Raw genomic sequence first — 17,124 nt, forward strand, 5'->3', positions numbered from 1 at the left:
ATTAAATTACATTTAAAACAAACTGTTAAAGGAATTTTAGAGTTGCAAAGTTAAGCACTCAAAACTTAGGCACTGCCAGGATTAGGATACCTGTGTAACTTTAATTTGGCCCTGTTATGAGTATGCATTACAATACAGTCTTTAATTGCATGAGCTCATACTGTTTTTTCACAGGACTCCTGCCTCATTAAGTTACTGGTTAGTTATTAAATGTTTCCTTTTTATCGTCCACATTTCATATGTGACTCTAGCCTTAATGTACACCATACAGCACTGCACTGAATACAAAACTATTTACTTTCTCCTGGGCTTTCTGTGATGCTCTCACCGAAGTATCTGAGTGCTTCATGAACATTAATGAATTTATCTTCGCAACACCCCTTGTCACATTACGTCACGTTACCTGTGAGGTGGGGACCTGAGGCACAGAGATTAGACACTTGCCAATTTTTGTTGTTAATAATTTTGGGTGCTCGGTATGGGAGGGAGGCAATTTATTTTTCAGAGTTCTTAGCTCTTTGTGTTCAAACCATGATTCCAGTTGAGCTGTGAATGTTCAATGCTTCTGCAAATCTGGCCCCATCTGTCTCAGGCTGGGCATTGAGAGAAACTGTCAGCTACTGGTCCAAAATCACTAATGCTCTTTTTAAAAACAAAAACTAAAAACCCCATAATTTATTTCTTGTTTTCAAGAGCATATTTTTGATCTTTCCTTTAGAAAGCCCTTCCACTTCTTTCTTTGACATCCTCTGCATCTGTGGAGTTTTGCACATACACAATATGGTATAGTTGGAAGTTGTTTTGCTAGACCTTTAGTTTTTTGTTTTTGTTTTGTGGTGGGGTGGGTTAGCAGAATAAATGTTTTTGCTCAAAGTCCTGGATTTTGAAACTGAATCTGTCCCCCACACTGAGCCTAAATTTGGTTGCCTTTAGGGTATGCTTTGCAACGTTCCCCTATTATTCTGGAGAATTTTTGAGTGGTGAAGTTGGGGCTGATTTAGGGATGAGATTGCAAATGGTTTTTGAGGCAATTTCATTGCTTCCAGTCAATGGGAGTTAAAGCTGTGCAGTACTTTATAAGATTGGACCCTTGATAGAAGCAAAATTTGTAGGAGAACCTTATTTTTGATTCTTAAGATGAATAACTTATTCTATAAAGAATGATTTGTTTCTTTCACCAGTTGGTGTCAGCAGTAGATCAGAAATCATCTCACAGATTACAGGAATGCCTTCCATATGAACTATCTGTTACCAATCTATAAATGTAAACAGTACAATAATTCCAGTATTCATAGTATCTATTTAGATATAAGTGTTCTGTACTAACAAATACAGTTTACAAAACCATAACTAAGAGTTATTCTAGTTAGCTACAGGCTCATGACATGTGCATCATTTTAATGCTAGTATCTTTGATTTATATGCATGCCAATTTATATGTAAAGTTATTGAACTACTTTTAAAAATTTTCTGGGTTTGTATAATTGATGCATAGAATTGGATTTTGTGCTTTATTTTCAAATAAATACAAGATGAGAAATGTTAAGGAATGTTGGACTGATTAGCCTTGTTTTTTACAAAAAGTGAAACTGATGGTGTAATTTTTCTAAGGCACAAAGGGCAATTTGCCACTCAACTCCCTTTGTGCCCTTTGAAAGTCCTCTACTGATATATTAGTTTATATATAGTAAATTATATATTGGGTTGCTCACTTGGTCTTCTTTTTCCTGTTCTAGGTTATCTTCTGGGAAGTGAAGATTATTATTCCCATGAACGTTGTGTGTTCATCAGTGCAAAGAATGCAACACGCTGTGCTCTTGATTTTCGAGATGGAGAAGAAGTTGCAGTTGGATTTGGAAACATGTATTCCACTAATGTATTTACGAAAAGAGCTGTAGATCTTATAGCCAGTCATAAAACTGAGAAGGTACAGTAACAGCAGTTGCTTTTTTGAGAACTTACTTTACAAGTTTCTTAATATTTTCATGCAATATTTATTTATAAGACTTGAGCTTGCTTTGTAAACAATAGCTGATAAATATGTAGATACAGAGCTGCATTTATAAGTCTCACTGTCTTATCAGCGTAGCCGGCCTTGTGCTGCTTTCTCACAGGAACAAAGATCTACACTAAACCTAGAGTTAAATAGGACTTACTCTCTTACGAGTGCAGGTTTTGCAAAATAGAGATTGATCCACTAGAAAATAGGCCCAAATCAGGAAAGTGCACTTAACTAAAAAGTTCAGCAAATAGAAATGGACAGTATTGCATTGACGCTTTAATGTTCAAAGCCCTTATAGAGTAGAACCTCAGTGTTATGAACTGACCAGTCAACCTCATTTGGATCCAGAAGTATGCAATTGGGCAGCAGCAGAGACCATTTAAAAAAAAAAAAAAAAAGCCAGTACAGTACTGTGTTAAGTGTAAACTACAACCAAAAAAAAATTGACAAGGTAAGGCAACTGTTTCTGTGCTTGTTTCATTTGAACTAAGATGGTTAAAAGCAGCATTTTTCTTCTGCATAGTAAAGTTTTCAAAACTGTATTAAGTCAATGTTCAGTTGTAAACTTTTGAAAGAACAACCATAATGTTTTTTTGTGCAGAGTTATGAACAACTTCCATTCTCAAGGTATTTGTAACTTTGAGGTTCTACTGTATTGTATAACTTGGTGCACATAATAGTTGAAAAGACTTCTACAGGAGATACACAGTGTAGGATGGGGCTGGATGTGAATGAAGAAGATCTTAATCATTGCACAGAAAAATAATTAGCAGCATAGCTTTACTTCATATAAGGGACATTCTTTATACAATGTTCAAACTCACAAGCCAGGAATGTTTCCCTCATTAGAATCATCTTCCTTATTAAGATGAAAAAAGAAAAGGAGGACTTGTGGCACCTTAGAGACCAACTAATTTATTTGAGCATAAGCTTTCGTGAGCTACAGCTCACTTCATCGAATGCTAGCTCACAAAAGCTTATGCTCAAATAGATTGGTTAGTCTCTAAGGTGCCACAAGTACTCCTTTTCTTTTTGCAAATACAGACTAACATGGCTGCTACTCTGAAACTTATTAAGATGCAGTATGCTAAACGTAAAATATCTTAACCTGTATTATAAAAAGAAGCAGAGTTGAAGTTTTTAATTCAAAGATCCCAGAAAAAATCCAGAATCTCTCCTTCATTCCTCTAATATAAAGACCTTAGACCATGATATAATAAACTTCTGTATTAAACACTGCAGTTAAGTTAACCTCCACCCCCAAACTAACTTTGTTGTTTAAAACTCACAACAAGATGGTACAAATGGACTACCTTGATTTGGACAAGAACACACAAAATGCTAATATGTGGGGCTAATTGACCTATTTGTAACACAGGCATTATTTTGTTTTACTGCAGTCTGACATATTACATTGTTAAGTTAGTTTCCCTTTTAGTATGTGCATTTATAAGTGAAGACATGACAATTTTCAGAACTGAAATGTGTTTAAGGCTGAATTTTTTTGGCAAAACTTCAGCCAAAGTGGTTCAGCTGTTTTCAGAATGAGTCTAGGGGGAAAATGTTTTGTTAGTACTAAAAAAAATATATATAAACCAATTTAAAAAAAAAATCTGACTTTTTTTTTTTTTTTTTTTTCTTTGAAGAGTTCTAGTGGCCCAATGCTTGAAATTTGGGAGAAGGGGTGGACTTTGTCTGGGAAGTGCCTTTGTCATCTTTGTGAAAATCAACACAAATTTTGGCCAATTTATAAACCTTTGAAAAATCTCAGTTTACACATGCTCAGAGACTTGCTGGAGCTTATCTGACTGCACTAGGCATGCTCAAGCCTGGGTTGAGCAGGATGTTCCCTGCAATGACACCAGAACTAAGAACAGGGAGCCTGTCTTTCCTGTGTTATCAGTGATACCCCTCCCAACCTTGTCCCTGCCTGTTTGGGCCCAGGCAGCATGGAGGAGGAAACTGCCTCATTCAAATGCGGAGGAGGGAACAAGAGCTGGGGAGTAGATTGGAACTGGAGGCTGGCAGGGTGAATGGACTAGGATTGTCTGGGTGAGCAGACTGGAGCTAGGGAGGTAGAGGAGTCTAGGAACCTGGTGGGATGGGGGGACTGAGATGTGATGAGACTGGAAACCAGTGGGGTGGAACTGGAGGCAGGGAGGTAGATATGAAAAGGAGCCAGAGAGCAAAGGGAGAACTGGGACTGGTTGGGCAAAGAGACTGGGACAAGGATGAGGTGGGGGGACAGGACACTGAGCTTGGATGAGGAGCTCTGGGAGTCAGGTGGCATAGGAAATGTGGGGAGAGAAACAGATTGGATGAGGATCCTGGAAGGGGTGATTTGGGACTGGTTGGAGTCACAGGGTGAATCGGCCCTTTAAAGGGAGATGGGGCTGCAGCAGCTGTGCACTATTAATTAGCTGCTTCCCAGCCTGAGAGGGTGGGACTAAGAAGCATCAGGTGATAGTTCTTCTATAAGGTCCAGGTATCCATTACACTGAGCAAGATCATTCTGGGGGTTAGAATCACAGTAAGTGGGAAGGTTCTGAGCCAGGTTTTATGGGAGGCTTGGTACCACAGGGGACCCAGCCTTCTGTACTGGCATAGAGAAACCACAGGGAGAAAGCAGGTTTCTGTGGAAGGCTCTGAGTCAGGATCTGAGAATGGTATTCCAGGGGAGCTAGCCTGAGGGCAGAGTGCTCCATACCAGAGCAGGACTAACAGAACCAATTGCAAGAAGACGCTTAGTGAAATGAAATGATCTGTCATTGGTTTAAAAATAAAAAACCTAAAAGCCCCACTTTCCATGGCGAGTTGGGTTCCTCATAAGCTCTGTAACAGGGATGTAAAGAAAATGCAATGGAGATTTTCATGACCAATGACACTACCACTAACCAAGATGTTTTGCACATGAAATATGACTTTATTTTGTATAATGAATCTGGGATTCAGACTTCCTACCCAAATCCTGTTTACAACTTGCTATTTGACTTACAGATTTGTGAGACTTTGCTGTAGTAGGAGAAACAGTATTGTATGTAATTTTGGTCTTCCTTTTAGAAAAAGGATAGGAAGCCAAGTTGAGTGGCAGGAAGATCATAAAATCAACTGGCTTTGCTACCATTAAAATGAAAATATTCACTAATATTTCAGTGCCTTTCATAAGAATCTTTCCCAGAATTGTGTATATCTTATGCTTAGAGAAATCGGGAGGAAAACCAGACAATTGCTGTATGTTCATGTGACTTTTTTTTTCTTTTTCTTTTTTTTTTTTTCCATTTAATGCTTGGGTACTCTCTCATCTGGCTTGCATACTGCTTCCCCCCCCCCCCCCCCCCAGCCTCTCTTTCTCTATCTTGCTCTCCAATCTGTCCATGAGCCCCTTCAGGTCCCTGGGGAATACATGAAACCATACGCTTTCATCAAAGATGAGAAGAGACGTCATTATGCGGGAATGGTGTCCATTATGGATGAAGCTGTAGGAAATGTCACTGCAGCCCTGAAGAGATATGGGCTTTGGGACAACACAGTTCTCATCTTCTCTACTGGTAAGACTGTTTAGTCAAATATTCTTCTGGTGACTCATTGAATGTAATGTCCAATAAGCTGAAGAGAGACCAATCTAACCACGAAGTGATCCATTTCAGAACAGATTTTTAAATGCACAGGAGCTATAAAAATTTTTTTCCTAAAAGAGGATGAATCTGTTTGTTCCCTCTTAAACATAAATAAACAATTTTGAGGGAGTGTTTCTGAAAACAAAGGATTAATTGTCTAGAACCATATGCAATGAAAGGCACTGTACAAACTTACTGAGAGCCTTGCGTGAGGTTCTGGGGGACTTCAACTTCACTTGCTTTTGAGATTACAGTAGCTCTCAAGATTGAGCCTTTATTCACACAGCTCTACCAATTCATCTCAGTCCTGATTTCTAGTACCCATTTTTCTAGGCAATATTCAAACTGTCCCTTTTTTGTGTGTGATACAAACATCCAGCAGGGACTTGAGCACACCAGGTAGCGACAGATGCCCTGTGACACAACTGCCTGGACAATTTGTGTGGCCTAACGGTCAGAAACACACACCAAGCTGTTATCTTTCACCGAGGTACATATTTATTATTTTCTTACAGAAGTAACACAGGGTAATGCAGGATTAGAGCAAAGGGAGGCTTCCCTGCAGCCCTTACTCCTCAGCCCAGGTTCAGCTGCTGAACTTCCTTCTGAGTTCCCCTTTGCTTCCTGTTCCTTCCACTTATATCCTTCCAATTACATTGTTAGCCCAGTAATTACCATGCAGGTGCTCATAGTCCCCACAGTGTATAACTGGCTTCAGTTAAGCCTGCACTTTCCCTAGCGCTGCAGCAAACTCAGTGACCAGGGTGCTATTAATAGTCGCCTGTCACACTTCGCCTGTGGCAGAGGCCTCCTTTGCTGTCTGTGCCCTACCCTCTTTGTGGGGCTGGGATTCTACTGGGGGTCCTGTACCTTTTGGGGCTGGGCTTCTATGGACCACCAGTGGTGGTCTCCTGCCTGCCACCCACAGAAAGTCCACTTGAGGGTGGAGGTTTTCCCCACAGCTCTATCTCCACCAGTTGGTCATCAGGCCAATCACATCCCATGGATCTTTCCTCCAGTTTACTGGCTTATATCTACTCACATGAATTGTCCCTGTAGATCCACTGTCTCAGGATCTCCCTCTTCCCTTGACGTATTTTTGCCTCTGGCTTGGGACTGTCGGGTAGGTTCGCCCACCAAGATTTCCTTATCAGGACTCTTTTCCCCCCCCCCCCCTTTCTGGCTTGTTCTCCATCCTGTGCCTTGCCTAAGGCTTGCTCCTCCTAGGAGTCAGTCAAGCCTCTTCCCCCTTAAGTGTCCCTAAACTAGCACTCTCTGATTCACTGCCCCTTCTTGCTTTTTTTTTTTCTCCTCCTCCCCCAAGTCCTCCAGTATGTCACATCCTTTCTGAAATGGTTACCATATGTCTAGGGTTATCGCACACTGTACCTGGAGGGTCTAAACTCATGGGCTTTTTACACAGACCTACCGGTTGGGGTCCCTTCCCCCATTGTCTACCCTTTGTACATAAGAGGAATGGGGTCCAGTCAGTTCCTAGCATTACTGAGTAAGGCAGTGACTTCACTGTCCCTACTTGTTGCCAACTAAACTTCCCTTCTACTTCCTGGGGGACAACTACCACAGGATAAGTGCTCTTTCCCAACCATGTATAGATTAGTTATTGTCACCCCCTCCTGTCCCCACTGTGGCCTAACCAGGATGCTCTGTATAAGGGAACAGGCTGTTGCTGAATCCACAACACCCTTTGTCATTCTTTGGCCTGCTGTGACAGGAATCATCCTTATCCCAGGTTCCCCTTTCACACCTGTCCACCGATAGAACTCTGCGATCCTGCAGTCCATGCAGGCAAAGTCTCTCTTTATGTGCCTTTGCCCTGCAATGGAAGAAAACTACTGTGTGGGTGACTGAGGCCGTCTTATTCATCCCTTGAACTCCCTTCCCAGGCTTCGCTGCATGAGGTTCTTCAACCTTATTTTCCCCCATCTTTGGTCACGGGATACAGAGCTCTTTCCATGGAAAATCCACCTCCACATACTCCTCTGTTAATATTATTGCTGCCTCTATCAAGTCTATCTGGTGCCTCTGAATCGGACCCTTGTCTTGGGGAGGCTCTGTGTAAACTGTTCCAGAATAGTGGAGTCCATTAGGGTCTCAATGTCCTGTCTGTCCAGTCGCAACCACTGAGTGGCCCAGTCCAACAACTTCTATCCAAAGGTCCTGGGACATATCCTGTCATTCCAACTGTCTGCCCTGAATGTTTGGTAGTATTTCTCCACTGACCAGCCCACCCTGTCTAAAATAGTGGCCTTCACTGTATTATAATCTTTGGCCTGGTGCTAGCTCAGGGCCATATAGGTCTCCTGAGCCTCAATGGCCAGATAGGAGGCTAGCTGGAGTGCCCATGCACCCTTGTCCCATCCAGTGTTAGTAGCCACCTGCTCAAAGGAGAGTAAAAAGGCATTGGGGTCATCCCCCAGAGCCATTTTACGTAGCCCCAGGCCCACCATTCGATTTCCAGTCCCCCTCAGTGGAACTCACCAGCCTCTGCAGGAGACGTTGCTGTACCTGGGCCTGCTCCTTGATAAACTCCTGTAATGTTCATTGCTCTTCCGCCTAGGATGACCACCCCTCCTGGACTGGGTGGGACAGTCCTGAAATGCAGAGTTCAGGTCCCAATCTGGGCTGAATGGCTCTGGGACAGTATTCGTCCCAGATTCCCTGTAGCGCTGCTCGGGGTGATGTCAACCTCTTCCAGGGGTGGGGGAGTGCGAGGTGGGCCTTAGCCACCTGCACCCCTCCCGCCCCCCGCCACACACCACAAGGCCCAGCCACCTACTCCTTCTTTTCCCTCTTGAGGCCCTGCGCCTTGGCCAGGCCAGAAGCTGGAGCTAGGCAGTAGTAAGAGCACCCCGGACCCTCCACCTGCTCTGGGTGGCATGCCCTGGGGGGCGTGAGGACATAGGCTGGGGGCTGCTCTCAGGCACCCCGGCCCTCTGCCCAGGGTAGGTAGATGGTCCAGGGCTCCCCACAGCAGCCTAGACTCCCTGGGCGATTCTTACAATGGCCCGGCTCCAGCTTCTGGCCTGGCCCTGGGGGGGGACTTGGGCAGGGGCGGGACTCCTGCATGTGTCCCGCCTTTTGACTTTCGAAAAAGTGGTCACCCTAATTTCACATGCCAATGCAGAAGTGCTTGCCTCTCCACCTGCTGTGTCTTTATCTCCTTTTGTTGTTCCACCAGCCAGTGCAGCATCTCGTTTTGTTGTGCCTGGATTTCCTGCCCTCATGCAGGTCTCCCTCCAGTTTCTTCCTCTCGGCTAAAGCAACCACCTTTTCAAAAGACAAAAGTGGGACACCTGTAGGAGCCCTGTTCCCTGGGGCCCCACTCCCTGACCAGGCCAGAAGCTGCTGTAAGAATTCCTTCAGGGGTGGGAACATGGGCCAGGGGCTACTCTTGTGCACCCCAGCTCACCACCCAGGGCAGGTGGAGCGTCTGGGACTCCCCACAGCAGCCCGGACTTCTTGGGTGGCTCTTACTATTGCCTGGCTTCTGGCCTGGCCAAGTGGCAGGGTCTGAGGAGGAGCATGGGGCATAGCCCCATGGGTGGGGAATAAAGTCTGCCTCTGCCCCCCTCCCCAGCTGGTGCCACCACTGAGCCTTGGGCAGGCGTAGAGTGGCACTGCAGGGAATCTGGGACAAATGCTGTCCTGGAGTCATTCAGCCTGGGACCAGGCCTTGAACTCTGCATTTTGGAACTACCCAGTTCGGGAAAGGTGGTCACGCTACTCTCAGCTGAGAGAGCTACCGCTCGCGGACACGCCCCCACATGTCAGGAGGGGTCTCTGTCACTAGCCAGTGTACTCAACTGCCTGGCCAGTTCGTGTGGCATCCTGGTCACAAACCCACACCGAGCTGTTATCTTTTCCCAAGGTGTATATTTATTCTCTTCTTACAAAGTAATACAGTGTACTGGAGGTTTACAGCAAGGGCAGGTGGGGGACTTCCCCGCAGTGTTTACTCCACTGCACAGGCTCAGCCTCTGAGCTTCCTTCTGAGCTCCCTCTTGCTTTCTGGTCCTCCCAATTACATCCATTAGCCCTGTGATTTGCATCAGGTGCTCATAGTCCCCCAACAGAAAGTGTAAAATTGGCTTCAGTTAAGCCTGCACTCTTCCCAATGCTGCAGCAAACTCAGTGACCAAGGTGTCACCACTCGTATCCTATCAAAAATTGGTTGAGGCAAAACATCTGTGTGTGTTTGTGTATACTCTTTGGCTTGACAGTAATATTACTTTGGGCCCTTAGCCTCCTGAAGCAAATTTCCACTAATAAAACCAGCTTTGATACTTCTGACGGATTTTTAATCCATCAGATTTAGACTGAAAGCTCTTCAGGGCAAGAACTGTCTCCTACTGTATGTTTAGCACACTGGGGACCCAATCTTGGTGTTAACTTCTAGGCTACTACTGTAATATTAAAAAAAAAAAAAAAAAAATTCTGCGCTGAATGGAACTGAATTTAGCTGAAATCTAGAAGCCTTCACAGGATTCAGGGGAATAATGCAATGTCCTGCATCCTTCAAAATGTCTTTCCCCCTCCCCACTTTGTCTGATTTGGGAGTGGGAATAGCCCTTCAAAGCTTCCAACCTCTACTATACCCAGGTTTTACTTAATAGGGTTTGCTTGAGGGTAGGGCAGGAATTCCTGAACATCTCACTTTGTATTCATTTAAATATTTTGAATTTAACAGCTTTGGTGCACAGCTTTGAGGCCAAAACCTGCCTACTCAGTGGGATTGTATTCATATTCTGATCCCAGTTCAAATTAAGCCTGGTACCTGTACTATGTAAACATCTTTGTTCTGGGAGGAACCCCCCATTATAAGATGTATTCATATTTGGAACTTCGTATAAGCAAAGCTGTATGGAATCTGATATAATACTTACTGCACATGGTAAAATTGCAGCCTCCACTCTTGACCCCAGTACAGTTATTTTCAGTATAATTCTTTCAGTGGATTATGGACTAAAACTAAAGACATCTGAGCTGGAAACATCATAGTTACACTTAAACTAAGTTTTCAGTCAGTTAGCTTATGCTTTATAAAATCTAATATTTTTCATACTGTTGCAGTATACTTTTAATGACGGCTATCTAAATAATCAACTACAGATACGTTTAGACAAGTGTCGGGCTGTCAGGAGAAGTCTAAGTCAGTCTTATCCAATGGGACTTGAACTGTATTGACAATTTAAACTGCCAGAAATGGAACTTCATGATTGAAACCCAAGGAAATTGGGCCTAGATCAGGCAAATCATAGGACAGTTATTCATTTTTTTTTTCCAAGTCTTCCTACTTCACTTCACACAGCTATTCTCTACAGTAAACCATTGCATGCATTAAAGGCACAGCTTCCAAAAAAAACATGTTGAAACTATTAAATCTATTCAGCTTCTTTGTAAAACGCTTAAAACCTTTTAAGTTGATCTTTGAAAAGACCATAGGAAAGTATTTGAAAAGAGAAGCCCAAAGTCGTGCAGCTTGGTGTCATATGGGGATTTTGTGCTGTTGTATCCTTGCAGGTTATTTACACAGCTTCAGTCTCCCAAAGGTGCTCCCCATAACTGGGAGTGTAAATACCTATTTGCAGCTATAACATCAGTAAAGGTAGATGTTTAATGGGGAAAATGGAAGCCCAGAATTAAGGAGGGGATGAGCCCCACAAACAGGGTGGAGCTGATTTAAGTTTAATTATGGAGCTTAAACTCCTACTGTACCCAAAATCTCAGTTCTCATCCCAACTCCCCCTTAATGCTTTCTCCAATGTAAGGCATGCTCTCCCTTACAAGTCCCAGCCTGCTCAATCTTTCACATTCTGCAGCGTACCTCCCAGTAAGAAGAGATCCCTTTCCTTCCTGATCTTTCTCACTTTGCTTATCTTCTGAATTTACACCTTCTCTTCAGCCCCCAAAGACCTGACTTCTCAGGGGAGTACATCTTATTATCCTCCTTACTGATGGACTAGGGCAGAGGTGGGCAAACTACGGCAGCCCGCAGGACTGTCCTGCCCAGCCCTTGAGCTCCTGGCTGGGGAGGCCAGCACCCACTCCCTCCTCTGCTGTTCCCCCTCCCTCGCAGCCTCAGCTTGCCGCATGGGCGGCTCCGTCCAGGCAGAGGGGCTGCGAGCTCCTGCTGCTCTGAGTGGTATGGTAAGGGAGTGGTGGTGGGGGGCAGGGTTGGATAAGGGGTAGGGAGTCCCAAGGGGCAGTCAGGGGACAGGGAACGGGGGAGGTTGGATGGGGCAGAGGTTTGGGCGGGGGGGATGTCAGGGGGTGGGGAATGGGATGGTTGGATAGGGCATGGGAGTCGGGGTGGGGGTGTGGATGGGGGTCAGGGCAGTCCGGGGAGGGGGGTTGGATAGGGGGCGGGAGTCAAGGGGCAGGGGTGTAAATCAGGGTCAGGGGGTAGTCTGTGGGGGTGGATCAGTCAGGATTCTGAGGGGAGAAGTCAGGGGGCAGGAAGTGGGAGGGGGCAAATAGGGGGGCGGGGCCAGGCTGTTTAGGGGGCACAGCCTTCCCTGCCTGGCCCTCCATACAGTTTCGCACCCCGATGTGGCCCTCGGGCCAAAAAGTTTGCCCACCCTTGGTCTAGGGGCTTAAACCGTAGACCCTTTTTCCCCCTTTACTCCCCACCCCCAGTCCAGGGCAAGGGACAGATCCGCCATAGCACTGGGAATTCCATCCAAGATGCCTCTTCCCATGCTGCAGAGACTGATTTTACTGACTTGCCTCCCAGTTTTCTCTGACCCTGGCTAATCTGCTCTGGGTTCCTCACAACCTGAAGAATTTAAGTAGCGCTTGGGACAGAGAATATAATAGCAATTGGACAGCCAGATATGTGTAAATTGGGCCTGTCTTGCCATAGTTGTAATGTAAAGGTGATAACCTGGGGCACTCAAATTGGTGAGGGAGTAAGGAGTCTTAAAATGGTGACTACAGCCCTGATGAACATCAATTTTGTCCACACTTCCCATTTAAACTGGAAATTCCTGAAGTCCCTTCTTCAAGGAGGTAAGTTCACTGGCTGTAAATATAGTAAAGCCCACATTTGGATATCTGCCCCTCATTGCTACAAATCCCAGCACAAAATTCGGTATTGATACTGTTCCCTACTGATTTGCTGTTGCTAGCTATGCTGATTGGTGTTACTGCTACAAATGTACAGTGTTTGACTCCTTTAATTATGGACTCTAATATAAAGAACACTTTCACTGGAGTCTCACTGAATTATTACAGAAGTTGATTTGATCTTCACTCCCAAAGAGAATAGTAGAGAGTTCAATAAAAATTCTTTCTATTTCTTCCTCTTTCTGCATGATACGGCCTAACCAGAATTCCCTTGAAAACATGCCAGTTGGCAAATGGAACTACTGCACATTTTAAAAGGGCCTTGTAAAATTTATATAGGGACTCCAAATCCTCTTTAAAGTGGTCTAATGGAAACCTCAGGCCAGAAATGAAGTAATCTGACCATTAGTACAGTCTGTCTCCATAAGTGCATCACGTAAGTCCACGCTTCTGCTTTCTTACTGCTTTTTTTTTGTACAGATGAACTTTTTTGCACAAGTAAATAGGCAAGAGTAAGCCGGGTAACACTGTAGTTCCCTGGCTTACTCTTGCCAACATTATTTTATAATGCAAGCATTTCCACAGTTGCTTTGTTAATCTGAAACCAGAAACAAATGAGCTAACTATTAATTATTAAATGATTAAAATATCAGAAGTACAATGATATCAAGAACTACCAAGTGGCTAGAAAACTATGCTGATATATCATGCAGTAAACTTGGTTTTACAGAGCATCATACATACTCTGCTTCCTTAATGAAATGGGTAGTGTCAGTGAAACGACTGTGTACAAACAAAGCAGACATTATGTCTGCAGCAATAACTCTTTGACAGCCTTGGGCATTAAATATATGTAGTTGAAAAGAACAGGACATTGGGGTTACTCCCTTTTGAAAAGTGCCAGGGAGTCTAACTTGCAATAACTTTGAAGGGGACCTTCCTTTAAAATCATAAATAAAGGATGTAATCTCCACCAGTTCAGCAGTCTCCTAGCTCTGTAGTCCAAGTCTTGTTTTGGGACATGGACCATGACTACAGGTGAGAATGCTACAAGTTGAAATCTGGCATCGCTATGTGTAGCACATATGATATCTTGGATGGAAACTTGCCAGCACTATAGCAAGCTAGTCTCATTGAGTTGGGCATCCATTATTTTTTCATTAAAACAGATAAGTTATTTAACACTTAAACTTATTCCTAAATGATAAGATGGTCATAATTGCCAAAACAAAACCATAACTTTCCCTTAGAACCCTGCATGGGACAACTGTACAGCCCTGCAGCAGGACTGGGATCTCATGGGTTCCAGAGGATCTGCTGCCATAGTAGCAGGAGAGAGATTAAAGAATAGTCCTGTATAGGGGTCTACTTTTCCCTCCCTCCCAGCCTCTCCTTCATCTCTGTTAACTGTCTCATTTTGCAAAATATTGCAGTATATGTTAATTACCATAAGAGTCCTGTAAGATGTAATGTACAGCTTTTCCTTTCAAAGCTTAGTTTACATTGCTAAAAGAAAACCTTTCCATAACGGAACACATGACCGACTTATTTTCCCTCTAAAGATGATCTTATATCATTTTACATGTGATTGATAAAGTTAAGGGCAAAATTGCATTATATATGCCTGTGTGTGTGTTCCAGGAAACTTTTTTTTCCCCAAAACTTAACTATTCTTGTTTTTTTTGACACTTCGAAAGACTACATTGCTTATATGAATGAGAAATCTGTAAATGCTGTTTAAGGATTAGGATAGTTGCAGTTGTACAGAACTGATTAAATATAGTCATGCTAAAGTTTCACTAAACGCTATTTTGTGCGTATCTGATTTCAAAAGTCTTCTCACATACCAAAATTAAAAAAATCCCAGTAAAACTCCCCAGTTAGTTCAGCAATATAACAGTGTATACTGTAGAAAAGCAATCACATTATAAAACAATTAGTCGTTTAAAAACCCTGGCCATAAAACTTTTTAAAATGTGTTTTTTCCATCTTAGCACAGATTAAAGTGGATAGCAAGTTTGTGTCCATAGTACAATTTTTTTTTAGCCATGTTTAAACTAAATATTTGTGCCTGCTCAGTGCTTAAATTGGGACTTATGAGATGAGGAAGAGAAGTTGAGAGAGGTGCTTATAGGCCCTCTGGACCCACCTTGGGTCATAAGCAGCATGAAGACACCTTCTGTAACTACCCATTCCCCAATATCTAATTGACCTTGAAAATTCTTTTGTCCTTTCCCTTCCATTTTCCCTTCTAGCCTATCATCTCACTCTTGTTCTATGAGCTCTCCCATTGAATTCTCTTTTGCCAGGCTGACCTCCTTCCTGACATTTGCTACAGATTAGGTTGGGAACTACAGTTGTGGCTTTACATGCCACTGTGTGCTATTCTTCTGCTTCCTGGGAATAAGGTCCTAAGTATGGGCTCAAAGACCTGTAGGCCATCCTCTACCTTTTTTCCGATTGGCCTCTGTATAGTCCCTAGGAAAGTGTTTTCTTTATCTTTCTGGCTGGTTTGAGAAAGATTGCCCTTCGTGGACTTCACAGGGACTACTACTTCAAGGTAGCCTGACATACCAGAAAGGCAGAGTGGCTCTAGCAACTCAGTTTCTGATCCTGTAAGAAGAGTTAATTTTGAATGCTGTGCTCTTGGACACAGTTTAGCATGAACCTGTTTTCTTGTGGTATGGACAAAGTCTTACAGGGTTTAAGAACAAAACTAGTCTTCCTAGAGAATTCCATAGTGCACAGCACAATGCCAGCAAAGTGTCTGAATTGCAGCTGTTTCCAAATTTGGAAATTCGGTTTGGTTGAGGGAACTTTCATGGCTTTATTTGATTGGGTGAATCTCCAAGTATTACCCACCTATTTAGGGTTAATTAAATTCATAAAAATATATGCAGATGGTATACTGGGTTATAGCACCTGCACTTAATTGGATGATTGCACATTCAGTGTAAACAACTTCAGGTGCATATCTTTTGGACTTGCATATTTCAGTGCTGACTGAGTCTTTTTTGTGGGTGTGGTGGGGGGGATCTTTCCTTTAGTGAAAAACAGGCCATCTTGTTAGGAATAAAAAAATATTGTCACCTTGCAATAACTTTGCACATTACACAGGACATGAGAATTGATTCTCTAAGGGACAGAGTGGGTTAGAGCAATGTGAGAGTTGGTCAGAAAATGCCAATTATTGTAAGTGAAATATTTTAAAGAAATATTCTGCCCTGAGGTTTGGGTTTATGGTGAAAAGCCTAGGAATTTGGGTACAATCCAATCTAACGAATACCTGTGTCACTCCTGCTCTCTAACCTGGCGTGTCTTTACCATGCTGCCTTGCTGCTGTAGCTTCCACCCTGGACTGCTCTCACACGGCCTCCAGCATGCGTGCCAGCCACACCTTGGCTCTTACCAGCCCTGGTTATACTGCAGGGTGACCCCTTGTGATAAACTGTGGGTGTGAGCTCCCTTTGATGGACACCCACCCAGCCAGTTAGCTGTAAAATCCCTCTTGGTAGCAGTTCTTTACTTGCTTTACCTGTAAAGGATTAAAAGTCCCACAGGTAAAGAACAGGAAGTGGGCACCTGACCAAAAGAGCCAATGGGAAGGTAGAACTTTTTTAAATTGGGAAAGAAAACTTTCCCTTTTTTCCCTTTGTCTGTTCTCCAGAGAAGGAGACACAGAGCAGCAATGCTATAACCAGGAATGCTGTGTAAGGCTTGAGCAAAGTATGAAAATTCATCTTCCATACTTACAAAAAAATCATGGACAGGGAATGTTTGTTTAATGCAGTCAGGGTTATTTCTTTATTTTGGCTTGTGGCTCTCCTCTGTGATTTAATTAATTTGGTCTCCTGGTTTAGTTTAAAATAGTTAGATTTCATTATGGGACTTGAACCTTGTACTTCATTGCCTCATGTTCAAAAGGGCTTTTCCATTAGCTATGTGTTTGTTGCTTCACCCATCAAGTGAAAACAGCTTTTTTGGTGGCCATCACTTCTGCTAGGAGGATCGGAGAGCTGGGGACTTTAATGACATACCCCCCCCCCATTTACAATGTTCCTTAGGATGTGGTCATAATGATATCTTTTTCTTAATTTTTTATCTAATGTGTTTTTTGCGTTTCATATTAATCAAACCATTCATCTCCCTTTTTGTTTTTTGTTTTTGTTTCCCCTCCTGAAACCACATCAGACTAGGCAGGAAGCTGCCTTCTATACCATGAATGTCTGTCTGAAGGGCATTAGCCTTCTATTTGGACAGAGCTTAACATTCAGAAAGTCTATCAAACTGTTTCAATTCAGACAGATCGCAGGGATCCCAATTTCCACCCAGAGATCCATCTTGAATCATATCATATTATGACTCTGCCAACATTCCACCTCCTTTAGCAGCGTTAACCCATTCTACAAAGTTTACTTC

The 17,124-nt window shown here is 43.3% G+C and overlaps 1 protein-coding gene across 2 annotated transcripts in view; it reads left to right on the plus strand.

Moving 5' to 3' along the window:
• Positions 1-17,124, plus strand: part of ARSB (arylsulfatase B) — a 98,218-nt gene that overhangs the window by 6,171 nt on the left and 74,923 nt on the right. Inside the window, exons 3-4 of one of the 2 annotated variants that reach the window (XM_074952674.1) lie at positions 1,737-1,927; positions 5,343-5,550. In XM_074952674.1, the coding sequence (XP_074808775.1) occupies positions 1,737-1,927; positions 5,343-5,550 (399 nt within the window). The remainder of the gene's footprint in view (positions 1-1,736; positions 1,928-5,342; positions 5,551-17,124) is intronic. The other variant, XM_074952675.1, reaches the window with a different exon arrangement.

This window comes from Natator depressus, chromosome 5 (assembly GCF_965152275.1).
Source record: "Natator depressus isolate rNatDep1 chromosome 5, rNatDep2.hap1, whole genome shotgun sequence".
NCBI classification, from domain to species: domain Eukaryota; kingdom Metazoa; phylum Chordata; order Testudines; family Cheloniidae; genus Natator; species Natator depressus.